This window comes from Puntigrus tetrazona, chromosome 11, assembly GCF_018831695.1.
Source record: "Puntigrus tetrazona isolate hp1 chromosome 11, ASM1883169v1, whole genome shotgun sequence".
NCBI lineage: Eukaryota > Metazoa > Chordata > Actinopteri > Cypriniformes > Cyprinidae > Puntigrus > Puntigrus tetrazona.
The window spans coordinates 8,872,671-8,890,094 of record NC_056709.1 but is presented as its reverse complement, the minus strand read 5'-3'; the positions used below and the strand labels follow the sequence as shown (position 1 = coordinate 8,890,094).

At 37.5% G+C, this 17,424-nt stretch overlaps 3 protein-coding genes across 3 annotated transcripts; all 3 read right to left on the bottom strand.

The window, feature by feature from the left end:
- Positions 1-8,438: 8,438 nt before the first annotated feature.
- Positions 8,439-10,512, bottom strand: setmar (SET domain and mariner transposase fusion gene). The gene is made up of 2 exons (XM_043252645.1): positions 10,249-10,512; positions 8,439-9,322 (listed from the first exon to the last, which is right to left on the bottom strand). Exons 1-2 carry the CDS (start codon positions 10,342-10,344, stop codon positions 8,552-8,554), a joined length of 867 nt encoding a protein of 288 aa, XP_043108580.1. The 5' UTR covers positions 10,345-10,512; the 3' UTR covers positions 8,439-8,551.
- Positions 10,513-11,106: 594 nt separating this feature from the next.
- On the bottom strand, positions 11,107-12,980 carry brk1 (BRICK1 subunit of SCAR/WAVE actin nucleating complex). The gene is made up of 3 exons (XM_043252646.1): positions 12,842-12,980; positions 11,957-12,039; positions 11,107-11,860 (listed from the first exon to the last, which is right to left on the bottom strand). Exons 1-3 carry the CDS (start codon positions 12,957-12,959, stop codon positions 11,834-11,836), a joined length of 228 nt encoding a protein of 75 aa, XP_043108581.1. The 5' UTR covers positions 12,960-12,980; the 3' UTR covers positions 11,107-11,833.
- A 2,413-nt stretch (positions 12,981-15,393) lies between these two features.
- gpx1a (glutathione peroxidase 1a) lies at positions 15,394-17,304 on the bottom strand. Its single transcript, XM_043252075.1, has 2 exons — positions 16,993-17,304; positions 15,394-16,033 (listed from the first exon to the last, which is right to left on the bottom strand). The coding sequence occupies exons 1-2, from the start codon at positions 17,215-17,217 to the stop codon at positions 15,683-15,685; spliced, it is 576 nt and encodes a 191-aa protein (XP_043108010.1). The 5' UTR covers positions 17,218-17,304; the 3' UTR covers positions 15,394-15,682.
- Between the last annotated feature and the right edge of the window lie 120 nt (positions 17,305-17,424).

The window sequence follows — 17,424 nt, the reverse complement described above, 5'->3', positions numbered from 1 at the left end:
TGTATAGTAGACTGGTAAACGCGTTAAATCGTTGTGTGATTGACAGCCAGGTTAATCACAACTAACCAATTCTCAAGTTTATACAAGAATGTTTGCTCTAAAAACAAGCTGCACCAACTTCATTTTCTCCAGCTGTTTCTACCATACATAGTCCTCGGGAAGATGTCGTTTTCCCGTCAAACGTAAAGCATGGGAATCTTGAAAATCATTTAAAACTTTATACAAGCTCCACATTAGTTAAAAGTTAAACGGTACGTGTGGCTGGAACGACAGTTTCCCTGAAACACCGAATAGCTTATTTTTACAGAGTGGGGTTCTAAATGTGGAGGCCGAACTTACCAAACTATACTTTAGACGTGTGTAAAAAATATATACATATCTACGCAGACATACACAACTGAGACATCAACCTTGACGCCGAGATCAAACCCGAAAGCTTAATTCGACAGGTGATAATAAACAGCCAATCAGAATTCACCAGCCTCGAACTGAGCAGCGCTTTTAACCAAACAAACCGCTTTATTTCCAGAAACACGCCGCGAACGCCGATACTGATGATAGAGAATAATGACAGCATCCACTATGTCGAGGATGTGTGCGCGGTCCACCTGCCTCCTCCAGCAGCGCTTGACACTGTTACATATGGAAACGTTACAGAAACGTTACCGCGACGACCTCAGCCCGCTCTTCGAACGCCTTTATTGATGCGCTGTAACACGCTGTCAAACTTCCGTTCTGCTCGCACCGATGGACGCATCAGTCACACATCCACTGCCTGACGCTCGTGTCTCTTCTCGCTGTAACGGCAAGAGTTCAGCCGAACTTTACCTTCTTCAGAAGGAGACCGTGTCGGGAATAAAACACTGGCGGTGCGGTCAGCGGCAGAACTGCTCCGGCCGGGATTTCTCGTTTAATTCCATGATACGCGAAAGTCCCCAATTGAAAATCGCGGCGTCTAGTTGCCAGTTGGATTTTGTCCGCACTTGTCCGCTTTCTCACCACCTCCACATGAGCCCCGAAGCTCCGCCCCCTAACTGAACGCGCATCAGGAGTGAGAGATGATGGGTAATGAAGTTCTGAACCTCTAAACAAACACAGACAGATAGATAGATAGATAGATAGACAGATAGATAGACAGATAGATAGATAGATAGATAGATAGATAGATAGATAGATAGATAGATAGATAGATAGATAGATAGATAGAGTCACTACTGTATGCCAAAAGCAGGAACATATGTTTTTTTTTCTATAGGCTGACAGTGAATGGGGGAGGGGCTTATGAGGTCACCGACTGTCAAAAACAGAAGGAGCTGTTTCTTGGTGTCAAATAAACAGTGTATTTTATTTTAAAATATTACCAGAAGAGTGTAATTCTTAATTACTGCATTTGCACTGCATACATTATTCTATGTAACACCACAATGTGGTCTCGGAGCATTTAGAAAGTCCACACAAACTTTTCGAAACAGGACACTTGATCGAGTATACTCGAAAGAGAATCAGATGCATACTTACCCTTAGAAATCCAGCAAAACAGGTTTGCATCAGGCTAAACTGGTGGCGCGGTGGACTACTTCCATGCGATTCTACTTCTGTCCTTCATTTCTGGTTTTCACTTTTTAAAAGTCTGACCCACAAATCAAGTTGGTGATCTACTTTTTTTTCTTTTTTTGCATTTGGCCTACTAAAAACAGTCCTCGTGTTCATCGGTTGAACTAGAACATATTTTTGATGCGCTTTGGCACTGCCTTTTAACGGTGTTCCCTCGATAGAGGCTTTAAATATGCTCTGGGTTGTTTGTAAAATAAACCAAACTCGCATGTGAATGCGTTTCAAAAACAGGCTGCTAGGTAAGAAGATCAGTGCAGTGGGTTTTAATTGCACTGGATCATTTTTTAATGGGGTGTATTAATACTGATGGGTCAAGTGTACTTTAAAGCAGTTAGTTTGTTATAGGTATCAGTATTTATTATTTAAAAAAACTTTTGGGGACATAGAAAGTACTGGTCATAAAGGACATCTGACTTTTGTCATTTGACCTGAAATGTCGTGCTGGCCCTCAACCTTTCTTGTCGAGATCCTCAACAGGTCAGACGTCACATCAACTTGTCCTCAAACAATATTGTATATACACTTATATAAAAAAATTATATGCATGAAGTTGGGATCTATAAATGCAGCTTTGCTGCACAAGAGACACCAAACCTTTAAACAAGATTTTAAGATCTGATTTCTAAAAGCTAGTCAGTTACTCAACGCAGCGTCCCAAAAATGCCCTTCCTTCTCCAAAACAGCTATCACTCCCATAAAGGTAGATCGCCTAGCAACCTAGCGTGCGCTCACACCCTGAGAAGGATGTCCATGCCCCACACACACACACAGACACAATAGAGGCTCTTTGCGCTCGTCGTTTATCACGTCCTGGGTTTTGAACAGCAGGATGAGTAAGAGGGGCCGTGAGTGTGGGCGGACTCAGGTCACTATTATCATACAAAGTTGTGCGTCTTGCACCGGGCTCTCACCTTATTCCCCACCTGTGTTCGCGCTCGCTTGGAGTGGAAGAGAGCACCGAGTGAGCCTTTGAGATGGAAATGTCTGAAGCTACAGCTGCTCGAACCGAAAGTGGCCACACAGCCCGTGCTTTGATCTGTTGATGAATGCAACAGTTAACCCAAAAGAAAAAAAAACTACGCAAAAATCATTTGTGGAGAACCAACGCTGCAGACAGCTATCATACATGTCAACTATAGAAGTGTTGTCAGCGTGAATGAAAATGAATCAGAGAAGTTATAAATGATGCCTTTAAAGGAATAGTTTACTCAAATATTAAAAAATGCTGAAAATGTATTCATCCCCCATCCCCGCTTCTAAAAGGTTTGAAGAAATTTAGCATCGCATTGCTCACCGAAATATCCTCTTTAGTGAACGGGTGCCGTCAGAACGAGAGAAAACACCACGGTAATTCACAAATAATCCACACCGCTCCAGGCAAACAAATCTATTATCAAAGCAGAAACGGTCACTTCTGAACAAAATTTATAATAACAAAAAAAAATGCATCCCCCGTTGTTCACATTAAAATTCACCAAATTTTCTCTCTTAAAGCAGGACCAATGGTTTAAACAAAAAAATCTTTTTACGAGACATTAACTTATAGACTGGAGTTGTGTGGATGACTTTAGGATTATTGTGATGTTTTTATCAGATGCTCTGTGTTAATAAAACTGAGGGTTGTGAAAATTACGTGCTGCCTAATTAAAAGGATAATTCACCAAAAATGAAAATCACGTCATTGATTAATCACCCTCGTGACGTTCCAAATCCATAAGACCTTCATTCATCTTCTGAACAAAAATGAAGATATTTTCGATCAAATCTGAGCGCTCCCAGTCCTACCGCGCATTAGCCTGCTTGAAGCTGACGTGTGGCTCACTATTAGCCTTAAACTATCCCTTCAAGGCTAATCATGATCCACACGTTAGCTTCAAGGATGGCAAACACTGAGGCCGCCTAAATTATTTAACTGATAAACTATCATACAGTTGTTATGCAGTGTAATTCAGTTTCTTCTGCAAACATGATAGAGAAACAGATGAAGCGAGATGTGATTATTTTCCACTGAGAAATGATTGGATGATGAAAAGCACTTTATATTCAGTTCGGGATCACATGCAACATTCGCAAAAAAAACTCGACGCCATGCATATTTCCATCGTAGCAAATCATACTGCAGCTACTAGTCGACACAGTAACCTTACACTTAATGTGAAATGCATTCCTCTGAATGGCCACTGTTCTTTTATTTTAACAGAATCCAGCTGATTTAAACGGACAGCTTGCATTCGTGCCCCAAGGGTCGATATAAATAAATCCACTGCTGTTCGATATTGTTGCATCTACCGTCGTATCCCGACGTATTCGTGATGCGTCCCGTTCGACCCTATAGGACAAAGTTCTTCCTCACTAAAAATAAAAGACAATTATACCGTGATAATGGCTCTGGCTTTCCCAGAGGAAATGGTCTTATTAAGCGAGCTACAGCATTACTCTAACTGGGTCTTGTAGCTTATTGTTCCGTGAGCCAGAATTGTCATTAACGAGCCATTATTTAGTTAAGAACCGTGTATTTTACGGATGCATATTCCCCAGCTTATCGCTTGGCATGCTAAAAAAAGCTGAAGCGTATGCTTGACGTGCGATACGCGAGATGTGCATCACCTCATCATAATCTATAATCTGCATGCTCTAGTATATGGTAACTATGGAAATGAATCGGTTGTACTCATCTGAGATATGATATCTGAGGATGCAGCGCAGACAGACTCTTCAGAGAGAGAGAGAGAGAGAGAGATCCACAGGAAGGCTTTAGAAATAAAAAAGGCATAGCTGTTAATGCATTCATTCAATTTCCTCTCATCGAAGCAGGCCTGTGATCTCGCCGTGAGCGGTTACACCATACAAACAGCTGAGTTTAACGCCGCTTTCTTTCTCCATTCCCGGATGACAGGGCCTCCGGCGGTCTGTGCGGAGCAATAAGGGCCGATTAGCGGGTTTGAGCTTCGAAAGCTTCGTCAAGTCACCGTTAAGCACTGTGCAATTTGACCGTCACTAATGGCAGCGTGGAGGACAGGCGCGACGGATGGGAGGAAACTAGGCTCGGAGACGGTTGAACAGCGGAGGACAAGCAGAGATTGGTTCGCTTTTGCACAAAAAAGGTTGCATGAGCTCTAACTCATTACAAGCACATAATGCGTGTCAGAATAAAATTGTTAACAGTGAAGGGATGACTTTTTAAAAAAAAACGCACATGTCTTAAGGAATTTCCAGCAGGTTATCTCTATGGCATGCATGTGGCTTATACTCACGGCCTAAAAGTCGTTATCTGGGCCACTGGACTATTTTTTTTTTCTCATGTTGCAGTGAAATTCTCCTGACAATGTTCTATATTAAAATATAAGGCAACACGGTTTTAAACTCCACCAGCAGCGTGGACATTAACCGAGTCTTGAGGGACACACTTGTTTAATAAAACACTGCCCTACTTTCTCCTGAGGATCTCAAGCCAGAAAAAAAGGACAGTCAACAATGAGAAATGCATCTTTTTTGGGATCACAAATTTACTACCCTTTTTATTTCTTCTTTTTTTTCTTTATACCCATTCCATACTACATTATATAAATGTATGTATATGTAGGCTTTTTAAATTATTAAAACTTTTAAAAAATCAAGTTAATCAATAATCATCATTTTATTACATTACTTATTACATTATTATTTGTATCATTTATTAAATATATTATGTACATTTTAGATTTTTTTAATTAAATATATTACTTATATACAAAATATTGTATTTTAAATGTATTGTCATCATTGATTGTTCATTGATTATATATCTAAATGAAAAATGATGATTGTTGTTGATCTTATTGAATTATTTAAAATAATTAACTCTTTAAAATTCTCACTTTATTTTAGCAATAATAATGATAATAATAATAAAATGTACATAACACAAGATAATATTAAGCAAATAATAATGACAATAATAAAAAATAATTTTGTGATTTTCTCAGTATCTTGTTTAAATATATGATTATTCAAACCGATACCGATGTATTAATTTTCAAACATTAGGTCTAATGTGGATTATTAATGAAATGACCACTAATTATTAATGGTATTAAATTTTTTTAAATTCCAAATACGAATCTTTATTTATAAATTATAAATCTGAATGCATTCAAAATGTAATTTAATAATAAGCATTTTAAAATGATTACAATGATTAAAAAAAAAAACTAAACATAAAAACAAAATATTAATAAACAAAAAGAGTTGCTTGAATCACAAGCCGTCTGTTAGCATATCACCTGCCCATTTGTTGTCTTTTTCGCCTTGGTCTGAATGAAAATGCAAATTCATCCTTTGCCACTAGGTGCTGCTTTTCTAGCAGTTTCCCGGATAACACCGTAAACAAAGCATTACCGCAATAACCGCAGATTAGAGCCACGCAAAAGAGGGATAATGAATCGAGCGAATCGTTTGGGAGCAAATAAGTGTTTTTTGACCTTGCTTGCACATTAACCCGTTAACCCCATAATATGGGCACTTTAATAACAAAAAGAAGAGATGAGCACAAGACACGAAGAGGTGTGAGGAAAACGTGACCCCACCATTAAAAGACAGCAATGAGACCCTGACATGCCCTCCTTTGTTAGTCAAACAGTAAGTATACACCTCAAGAGGCAGAGCTGACACTTGCTAACCGAGCAGAGAATTGCTGATTTCACTCTTCAACAATCGTTGCTAAACACTCCAGCCTACACGCGCCGTCCAGTCGATATCACACATCCCGTTGCCATAGAGACCCCGGGAACGTGCTCGCTCGCCAAACCCTGTGACTCATGAGACAAAAACAGGATTCGGAGAGTTTGCCACAATCCTCGCATTATCAGCCCATCCAAGTGCAAGGAAAAACAATCACAAGCAGCAGGCACGCTGAAGAGGGCATGTCCACTTCAACATTTGCTTTTTCTCACAAGTGTTGAACGTCTTGAACATTGGCTTCCGTCCCTGAGAAAAGATTGCAGATTTAGATTGTCATGTATAGATAAAATATTTATTACTATATATATATATATATATATATATATATATATATATATATATATATATATATTATTTTTTATTTTTTTTTTTCAAATATATAATTAAAATAAATTGATTATATTATAAATTATATTATAATTATAAATTGACTATATTCATAATTTAGCTAATTTTCAGTATTATATAGTTTTTATTATTATATCCCTGTCTCAGCATATAAGACCTTAAAACATGCACTATAATAAATGACTATAAAGTATTGAATTTGTTTTATAAATTAATGTATTTTATTTTCATATTTAATATTTTATTAGATTGAATAATTATTTATATTTTAATAATTACAATGTTTTATTGTTAAAATGTATTTTATTATAAACATTTATCTCCTATCTCATATCAATTATATCCTAAACATGTTACAATAATTTAATTGTAAATATAAACAATTTAAATTGAAATTAAACTTCCAGATTTGAAATGGAAATGTTTTTATTATTATGTTTTAAAACATAACTTTTATTATATCTAATATTTATATTACATTTTGAAAGTTATTTAGCAATACTAATATAATTTTTTTATTTGTATTATTAGATTTAAGTCCAAGACTTCCTAAAGCATGTTATGATAAATTACTTATAAATCAATATTATATATAAATTATTCTGCATGATAAATAACAACAATAGCAACATGCACTGAAAAATGTCCATTGGCTAAAATTTCCCTAAGAAACAGGAAATTCTGTCCAACGGATGTAACCAAACTTAAAGAATCTATCCGCTCCAACCCAGAATGCCTCGTGCTTTGCTCTGGTTTCTGGTCTCGGTGCTAATTAACCCAGATGTGGATATTAATATTGCGATGGAGATGAAAGGGGCTGGAGTGGAAATGGGGCAGATGGAGAGGAGAGGGGGCAGATTTCAGGGTGGCGTCAGAGTGAAATGGGTCACTCCCACCCGTGTGTGACAAGAGACTAAAAGACGTTACTATATTAAAACACCCATGGGCCCTTTTTAATTGCTCATTACCCACCAGGATATGGTGAGAAACCCAGACTGCTCTTAAAGGAGACTTTTACACTTCATAATAACCTGCATTGAACACTGTAGCGCTGTCTGATAACAAACAGGGGTTTATCATCTTATCATCAACCCTGCACTGGATTCTCAAATATTACTACGTGAACCATGTTTAAACATTTGGAAAAGTAAGTATACAGATAACAATAAACAGAGTAGAGATCACATAGATGCCTATTATACCTTCACATAATTATTATTACATATACACGTATGTATAATCAACGCCTTCTCATGAACACTGTCATTTTAAATTGTCTTTATTGTTATGTTGTTTGTTTTTTTTTAGTTATTTTATATCTTAATTTTAGTTGAAATGTTTTATTAAAATTTTTATGTACTTTTTTCATCTAATATTTGTATTTTATTTTATTTCAGCTTTATTTCAAATTTGTGCTTTTTTGTACTTTCATTTTTAGATAACATTAAAACATAATGAACAGCAATGTTACAGTACTGATGTTTACATACGAGTAATAATGAATTTCATCATAAATAATATATATATAATATAATATATATATATATAATATATATATATATATATATATATATATATATATATATATGTGTGTGTGTTTTCTTTATACATTATGCTTTATGTTAATGTAAACAAATTACATACATATATATATATATACACATACACACACACACACACACACATACACACATATGCATGCATGTGTAACACCTTTGCCCCCAAAATGAAAAAAACAATTGTCATGTTATAAGTCATGATATTTGAATATAAAGACTTTTGAACGTTTATTATTTTAATAAACATTTCTAACAGTTCTACAAAACATTCAGAACCCCAACTCATTAGAGCACATCATATACTTCAACATTCAGTGCAGAACTGACATATCTAATGGTAAAAACCCTGTGCAGTTTGCAGCCCCACAGTGACAGGCTTTTCTCCCTGGTGTTTCATCAGCATCAGGCCCCGTGCGTGTCCCCGTCTCTGCTTTATCCCTCTGTCCACCTGCATAGTCAAAAGTCAGCTCTTCATCCCTTTCTATATCACGATTTGCGAACAGAGCGAGTCTGGGCACTAGTGAGTGCACTCGGACAGGCACCATGAGCAGGTTGGGCTGGCAGGAGTGGTTGATGAACCTCCCCACATTGCCCACATTCACGGGGTCCACGAAGGTCCGGGTGACCCTGTCCCCTCCACTGTGCTCCCGCACAGCAATGATGTAGTTCATATCCAGGGGAGTCTGGGAGAGCTGGCGGCGACGGGCCTCGTGGCTCCCGATCACTTCCCCGGCGTACTCGCACACAAACCGGCCACAAGAGAGGCGCTCCAGAGCCTCCACCCCCAGGCCCCTGTCCTCGGTGCTGAAAACACCCAGCTGAACCTCCACCCCCTTTTGAACCACACGGCTCTGGCAGGACTCGCTGCAGACGCACAAGGCATTGCACTCGAATACAGGCCTGCTGTAGCCGCCGTCCTCTGGCGGGGGATTCAGACGTCCCGCGCCGTCATACGCCTGGCCGAACCTCAGACAGGGACAGCGGTCGGGCAGGCAGGACCCGGCACCACACGAGCAGCCTGGGAGGGTCACCGCACTGGGGTCGAGGTCACAGCCTGGTCCTTGTGTATTATCTGGCACATACTGAAGAGTCCATTCTAATTAAAACTCACTGGAGAAACAGTCAAAGTACACTCAAACCGAACGTTCTTGATATTGTTTTACTAGTGGGTGAGGTGACAAAACCAATCTTTTTATAAATATACATTTATTATATAAAAGCTGAATAAACAAACTTCACATTGATTTATGTTTGTCAGAATAGGACAATAAATCTGGAACCTGAGGGTGCGAAAAACTGTCTACTGAGAAAATCACATTTAAAGTTGTGCAAAAAAGTTCTTAGCGATGCATATTACCTATCAAAAATTTAATTTTGATGTATTTATGGTAGGAAACGTACAAAATATCTTCATGGAACGAGATCTTTACTTGATATCCTAATGATTTTTGTCATAGAATAAAAATCAATCATTTTGAGTCAAACAATAATTTGTTGGCTATTGCTACGAATATGCTACTTAGGACTACCGGTCAAAATTATAACGATTTGGAACCTTTTGACCTGAGTATGTTTTGCTTAAGCGTTTTGTCTTTAATTACTAACGCGACCTTTTTACACCACAGACTGAACACAATGAAGTATTTATTGCTTGGTAATTGATTGACCTTACTTAAATTTAACAGATGACAGCTTTTCATCACACACCTCTCTAGGTGAATTCGTTCTGACACAGTGTAACACTTGTCGTATTTTATTACCATATTCTAAACTATACCAAATAAACTGCGATAATATGAGAAACGTTGATGAGGTTTTGATTAAGTTTTGGTTTGACTGTACATGAAAGTGCTGCCATCTAGTGGCACTGTGGGTATGACATGCTATATAAATGTATTTATCATCATTAAATAAACTTAGGAGCGTTTTAAAACCTTACTGGCCTGCAAACTGTTGAAAATACTGATATATCTACGAAGACTTTAACGTAAGGCGAGTGAAATGTTACCTGAAAGTTGGAAAAAGCCTCTTTGGGAACGCTGCTCTCAATCAAAACAGGAACATTCTCGAGCCCGCCACTCAGATCTCGGCCGTAGGATCGCATCGTGTTTTTTTTAATATATATATAGTTTTCTGTCTGATTTGGATGTAAAAGTGGACATTACTAATGCGTGGCTTGTTGTAAATATCGATGTATTCACGCAAGAACTCCAAACGGAAGCGGAAATGGTTCAACGCTCGAAGTCGATGCAAACTAAAAGTCCATGTCGTTCTGTTCGAGTTTAGAGACCGAACAATTCGTATTATTCGACATTAAGAGGTTTTTAGGACGCTATTGGTTATATAAGTCTTCACGTTCGTGATGTTATTTTTCTGAATTGAAAAAATATATATTTTTAATGTAACAAGTTATATGCGCAAGCACTGATACAAGCTTCGTCTCAGGGATATTTATGTTGTTATACTTTAGAGTAAGATGCTACTGATTCTTTTACAAGGTTTATTCTGTCTTCAGCAGATGTTAACATTTGTAAGATTAAAACACGATGTTGTAACCGATGTTATTGTAATATTTGTCATTATAGTTTATACGGTCACAAAATGACATGAGGCTTCTTGCAGCAAAATAGTGATTTTATAAATTAATGTATCAATAAAAAATGGGTTCAATGCAAAGGTAACACTACTGATTAAAAACAGGCTGGGGGAAAAAAGTAATCTGTCCATTAGTCTATGGACTAATTTCTAGTTTCTCTCTATGCACGAACAAAGAGCAACTAACGAAACAAAATGCATGTATTTAACATGAACATATTTTGTAAACGTATTGATAGCAAAGGCACTGATAAATTTAACCACATGACTGTTTAAATGGTTTAGTTTTTTTATTTAATGTTTAACCACAAAAACATCTTAATAACAGACACTAAGACATAAAATTGTGTAAATACAGAAAAGCACTAAACACTTTTAAAAACAGTCTGATTGGCACTTTAGTGCTTTCCACCCACCTCCAACTGGCATTTTTCTCTGCAGATGTTTGTTGCGTGATAAATGTACAGCAGGCAGGGATGTATTTTAAACAACTTTTTGTAATTTAACAAGAGGGCAGACGCATAAAACACAGGAGGGCAAATCAAAATTCTAACAATTATTAGCTATTAATTTAAAAAAACCAAAAAAACAAGGCATAATGTTGGTTTATCCAAAGTATTTTAAATTTATGTTTGCATGACCGTTAATATATTGCATGGAGAGTCAACAGTTGTTTCATAGCAGATCAGAACAATATATACGACACTGGTCTGTTTGCATGATCAAGCACCACAGAGACAGTAACAGGTTGCCTGACAGATCAAAAAAAATAAAGGACCAGATACAGTATAACCTCAGCCATAATCGGGCATGAAATGAGGCGAACACATATCTGCTTACAGCAAAGACATCATCACAATGGTCCCGTGCGGAAATTAACTGATCTACCACAGCCAACCAACAGAAACTTTGTTTGAATAGTTAAAGTAAATGAAAAAGACAGGAATTGAGTGTTCGTAGCCATCATCTTCCCTTTCGGCGTCAACCCAGAGCAACGTCTAAGTCAAGGTTTCCCCTTTTGTGACCTTAAGAGACAAAACAGAAAACAAATCGGCTTTATTTCAAACTAATTCAAACGAGAAGGTCCTGTAAACCCTTGTTACTGACTGTTATTGACATACTCTGGCTTCAATGTACTCAATCCTCCTCTCCAAAGCAGTAAGCTTTTCGTTCAAAGTGGCTAAACGGGACCTGCAGGACATATCTGAAGAAGCATTTCTTATTAGGACATACAAGAAAAAACATAATTTCCTGTGACACAAATATCATGCAATAACCTCAAAAATATTGCAAAAAAGAATAAGCGGAAATAGTAATAAACAAGTTTTGAATACATCTATGAATAAGAAAAACACACATTATTATCATACTCTCTGTATAATAATATAAAAACTATTTAATAATGTTATTATTCTAAAAACGTTTCAAATGCACGCCATAATTCTTAGAAATAAATGACATTTTTGTTATTATTATTGATATTACTTATACACTGTACTAGCACTGAAAATGGGTATGGTTTATCAAAACAAACTGCACTAGTTAGTCTTTACATTAGCACACTCCTTTCGTCTCTTCGACCAGCAGCAAAGATGTCTATAAAGCTATTGAGATACGTGCATTTCGATACACTGACAAATTAAACAAATCTAACTAGCAAGTTAAAAAAAACACATTTAAACACTAGAATAGTAGTCATCAAAGTGAAAATGTGAAACATGAACGACAAGAGCAGCTTTAGACCAACCCAACGCCCTGCATGTTTTTCCTGGTCACTGCGCTGCCTGTAACGCCAACAAACTACTCCTTCAACACGTATACGCACTTATTCTACTATTACTTGTTTCTAAAAAACACATTAAAAAACAGAAACTCATGTAACCCACATATTTTCCACGTATTACGCAGTCGAATGACCCACTGCTCTCGATTAGCAAGCTAGCGCGAAGAAAAGGCGTGATAAATTATGTAAAAATAGACGGCAAGCCGCGGCTTCTCCATCTCACCGAAGGAATTGAGGAAATCGGCTATTTTCTTAATGCTGCTGGTTATCACTTCGATGTATTCGCGGTTCGCCCAGTCTTGATGAATTTCCCTTTGCACGGGATCCTCCTGTCCGGCCATCGTGAGCTAGTTAGCGTTAGCATTAGCGTTAGCGATAGCCGCTGACTGCGAGAGGAAGGAGCGGCGCCCCCTGATGGAAAAACACAAAACACACCGTTTATTACATACTAGTGTGATCTACGGGGAAACGAACGGAGAGATGAATTGAAATGAAGCGCAATGTGCGATTTGAAATAAAAATGAAATGAGTAAAAAGTGAGTAGATACATCGTAGAAATCGAAAATACTAATGCGATATATACACGCTGTTTTACGACTCGACTGAAATCTCCCTGTAAAATGTTTTATTTTCCATCTCTTGCATTTTGCATTGTTTGATGATCGTATATGGATGCAACGAAAAATATATACAAACAAAAAATAATAACATTCTGAAGCACGTTATTAACAGACATTATTTTCCTTGCGCGCGATCATACCATAACGGATCGACCTACAGTCAGAGGATAACGCTGTTTATGCCTTTTATCTATATTAACATTTGCATAACTGTTTGTGCTGATGTGTGACTGTTAGCACTCAAACTATTGCCACCCGTTCTGGCTTAGCCTACTTTCATATCCACATTTTTTTTAACATATTAAGCAACAAAACTTTTCGGCGAGACTTCCGGTGTCACCCACCACCAGTTGTTTTCGCAAACTGCTGTTTCTTATTTCTGTAATTTCTTATAACGTTGTGTTGTGGTGATTACAAACGCATTGGTTTGTAGCGGGGACACCGTTTACTGCAACGCATTCTTCTAGTTATTTAGCGGCCGAATTGAACAGCTCCGTGTCCAAAAACCGTGGCATTATCGTATTAAAATATTTTGACCTTTTGACCTTTGTTGTAGAGAGGTCGCCGTCGGAATTGTCTGGCAACGTAGCAGCATGAGCTGTTATTGTGTAACATATTGTGCTTAATTGTTTTAAATCAACGGTGCAATGTCAAGCAAATTTCTAAACAGTAGACGAAGCCTCGCTGCCGCTTTGGATCAGGCAGCGGATGAGCTTCCTAATTTATCCTCATCGTCTCCAAACTGCAGCCCGGCCAGAACACCACAGGATGGCACGTATGTATTTGACCACCGCACGGAGAGGCCAGATTGAAGGCGTTTTTTTTTTTTTTTTTTTGTGCGTACGCGGTATAAATGTGCTGCAGATGGCCTGGTTATCACGCCTGTCGCTGACAGCGAGGGTATTTTCTATATATAGGAACGAAGACATTCGGCGCTGCACAGAACCGCAAGATGTACGTGGGCTCCTCGGTCAGTTTGATCGTCATCAGAATCGTTTCAGACACGAGACCCGCCTGTTTTGAACCGATGCCCTCCTCTGTTTTCAGATGCACAGACCTCGGAGGATCTCGTGGCAAAGCTGGAGTTTGAAAATGAACTGAACAGGGTCTACGGTAGCTTCCCGCGAAGTAAAAACCGAGACCACGGAAAGAGGGGAGTGCGGGTCACTGGGATGAGGAGGAACGTTCCTTCCTCCTAGACATGATACCTGAGATTGAGTGGGACGAGGACTTCAGTTAACACCGTAGCTTTAATGCCCTCGACGATTCATAAGATGTACTTCTTTTCGGCTTTCACTGAGAAAATATGAGCTACCTGGAAGGCTGTTTACTTGTCTTTTTGTAAAGCACCGTTTATAGCAACACAGTATATGCATGTCATTCTCAATAACTGCTTGTGCAAATTAGCTTATTTCTGCGCTAGGAATTAATATTAATAATCCTTTCATACTAAATGGCATATGGTCAGTTTTCTAACATATATGCATTAATTAAGAAATTTTGCTATTGATCTACAGTTTTCATTTTCAATTTGTATTTTTTTAATAACATCTATTTATCAGACTGAATAAAACTGTAAATATATTACTATTGATCTATAGTTTTCTTTTTTTTTTAACCTTTTTTGATTCACATATCAGTTTATGACAAAATACAGTGTTTCTCTTTATATTAAAAAAAAATGCATGGGTCCAAGGCAATACAAATATTACCATCAACCTAAACACCAATTTTTTTATGCATTTACATTTTTTGTCACGTGCATACAAAATTGAAATATTTTTAAATTAAATTCAAAATAACAAGTCTGCGTCTTTCTAATTAAGTAAATTAGATTCCACATGAGTATGATGTGATAAAAGCTCACTTGCACTGTGTAAAATTATTTTCAGCGTTTATGCAGGTTCAGCATGGCAAAGCAGAATCTGAACTGGTTTTCAGAATAATAATAATCATTCATATTTAGTGTGCATTATAACAGCCACAGTACTAGCTTTTTTTAAACAAGTGCCAAGGGGAAATACGTAGAATGTGACTTAAAATCATAAAACGGAAACCAAAAAAATAAACGTGGAAGTGAAAGTGTTAGGCTGAGGTTTGTCATATGAATCGCTTCTGTTTTTTTGTCATGAACAGAAATAAGGAACAGAAGCTCTTTTTTTTTTTTTTTTTTTTTTTAAAGCTTTATTTCGGTTACAGTTGAAAGATAAAACCCGAGCCGTGCAGTTCATGAATAAATTACAACTATTGTATTAAACATTTACAGTTGCATCAGAAGTTTCCCTCAGAAAGGTTTTAGGAAGCATCTTCATTAAGTAAACAGTCTAAAAAACTGCCGCACTTTAATCATGTCTGCACAGAAGGCCTATATCAAACAACAATCTGCAAGCGATATGGGATGGACGGTCTATCTGAGACGGACACACAGCACGATGTCGCCAGGTTTATTTCATCCTCTTCAGAAGCTCTTTGATATCTGCTTCAACGTCGGCGGTGAGGAACCTTCTGCTGTATCTCTTGAACGGTTCCCCGTCCGGGCCGATGAGGAACTTCTCAAAGTTCCAGGAGACATCGTTCCTGCTCACCGGACTCCAGATGATGAATTTGGGATCGGCCATCAAGGACCCGGGGTCGTCGCTGGGCCGGGGCAGCTTCTCCTTCAGGAACACAAACAGAGGGTGGGCGTTCTCGCCGTTCACTTCCAGCTTCTCCAGAAGCTGGAATTTTGGTTCGAAGCCATTTCCAGGACGGACGTACTTCAGAGACAGCAGAATTTCATCATTCTTGCAGTTCTCCTGTTGAGCAAACCAAAATTGCACAATATGTTATGCAATAAAGCAGATAACGATATTTGAGCACAGAATCAGTTAACGACGCGGGTTTGGTCCTTTGTAATCGCTATCAAAAATGAACAAGGCTTTGCTGATAGCGATAACAGATTATGACATATTTCAATCACTGCTACAATGCAAACCACTGAAAATGGGACTTTTGAGAATATTATTTCATATTAATTTATTATTTTATTTACAACAATATATCTAAATATGAAATATATAAAAAATATTTCATTAAAACAACTAATATACAAAAATTTAATATTTTTTAAAATGTTTTAATATATTTTTAAAAATATATTAAATAACTATAACAAGTAAAAGTGTAATAATCACATTTCTATGTGTTGTTAAATAAATAAATAAATAAATATAAATAAATATATATATATATATATATATATATATATATATATATATATATATATATATATATATATATATATATATATATATATATACACACACATACATATATACACAGACAAAATTGTTGATACCCTTCAGTCAATGTAAGAAAAACTTACAATGGTCACAGAAATAACTTTAATCTGGCAAAGTAATAATAAATAAAAATTCTAGGAATGTTAACCAATGAAAGTCAGACATTGCTTTTCAACCATGCTTCAACAGAATTCTTAAAAAATAAACTCATGGAACAGGCCTAGGCAAAAATAAATATATTTCTGTGACCATTGTGAGTTTTTCTTTCATTGACCGAAGGGTACCAACAATTTTGCCTCTGTGTGTGTGTGTGTGTGTGTGTATGTACACACACAAAATTCTAACAAATAAATCCATAACACCATATCTGTATTTATAATCAATATATTAACATAAGATATAACTATAATATAATTTACTCTTTAAAAATTGAAGAAAAAAAGCAGTAGGCGAGGAAGGAGCCACAGTCTCACCTGATGTCCGAACTGGTTGCAGGGAGCGCCCAGAACCACGAGCCCCTGATCAGCGTAGCGGCTGTGGAGCTCGTTCATCTGGGTGTAATCCCTGACGGTGGTGCCTCAGAGCGACGCTACATTTTCAATAAGCACCACTTTACCTTTGAGAGAGGAGAAACTCAGGAGGTCCCCTGACAAAAGTTTGGCGGACAGATCGTAAAACTTCTTCGCGGCCCCTGCCATGCTCGAACTCGCCGTTTACTGCGCAGTGCGGAGCGCAAAGCGATGTTTAACACAAACAAACCTTCAGCTGAACCTTGAACTAACCCTCGGGGCTCCGGGAGAGGAGGCGCGTAAATACAATTCAAGGAAGTGCATGTTGCAGCTTCAGAGGTCAGCAAGACGTAAATGCCAAACTGGTAAACACCGCCATCTTCTGTCAAACGGGTA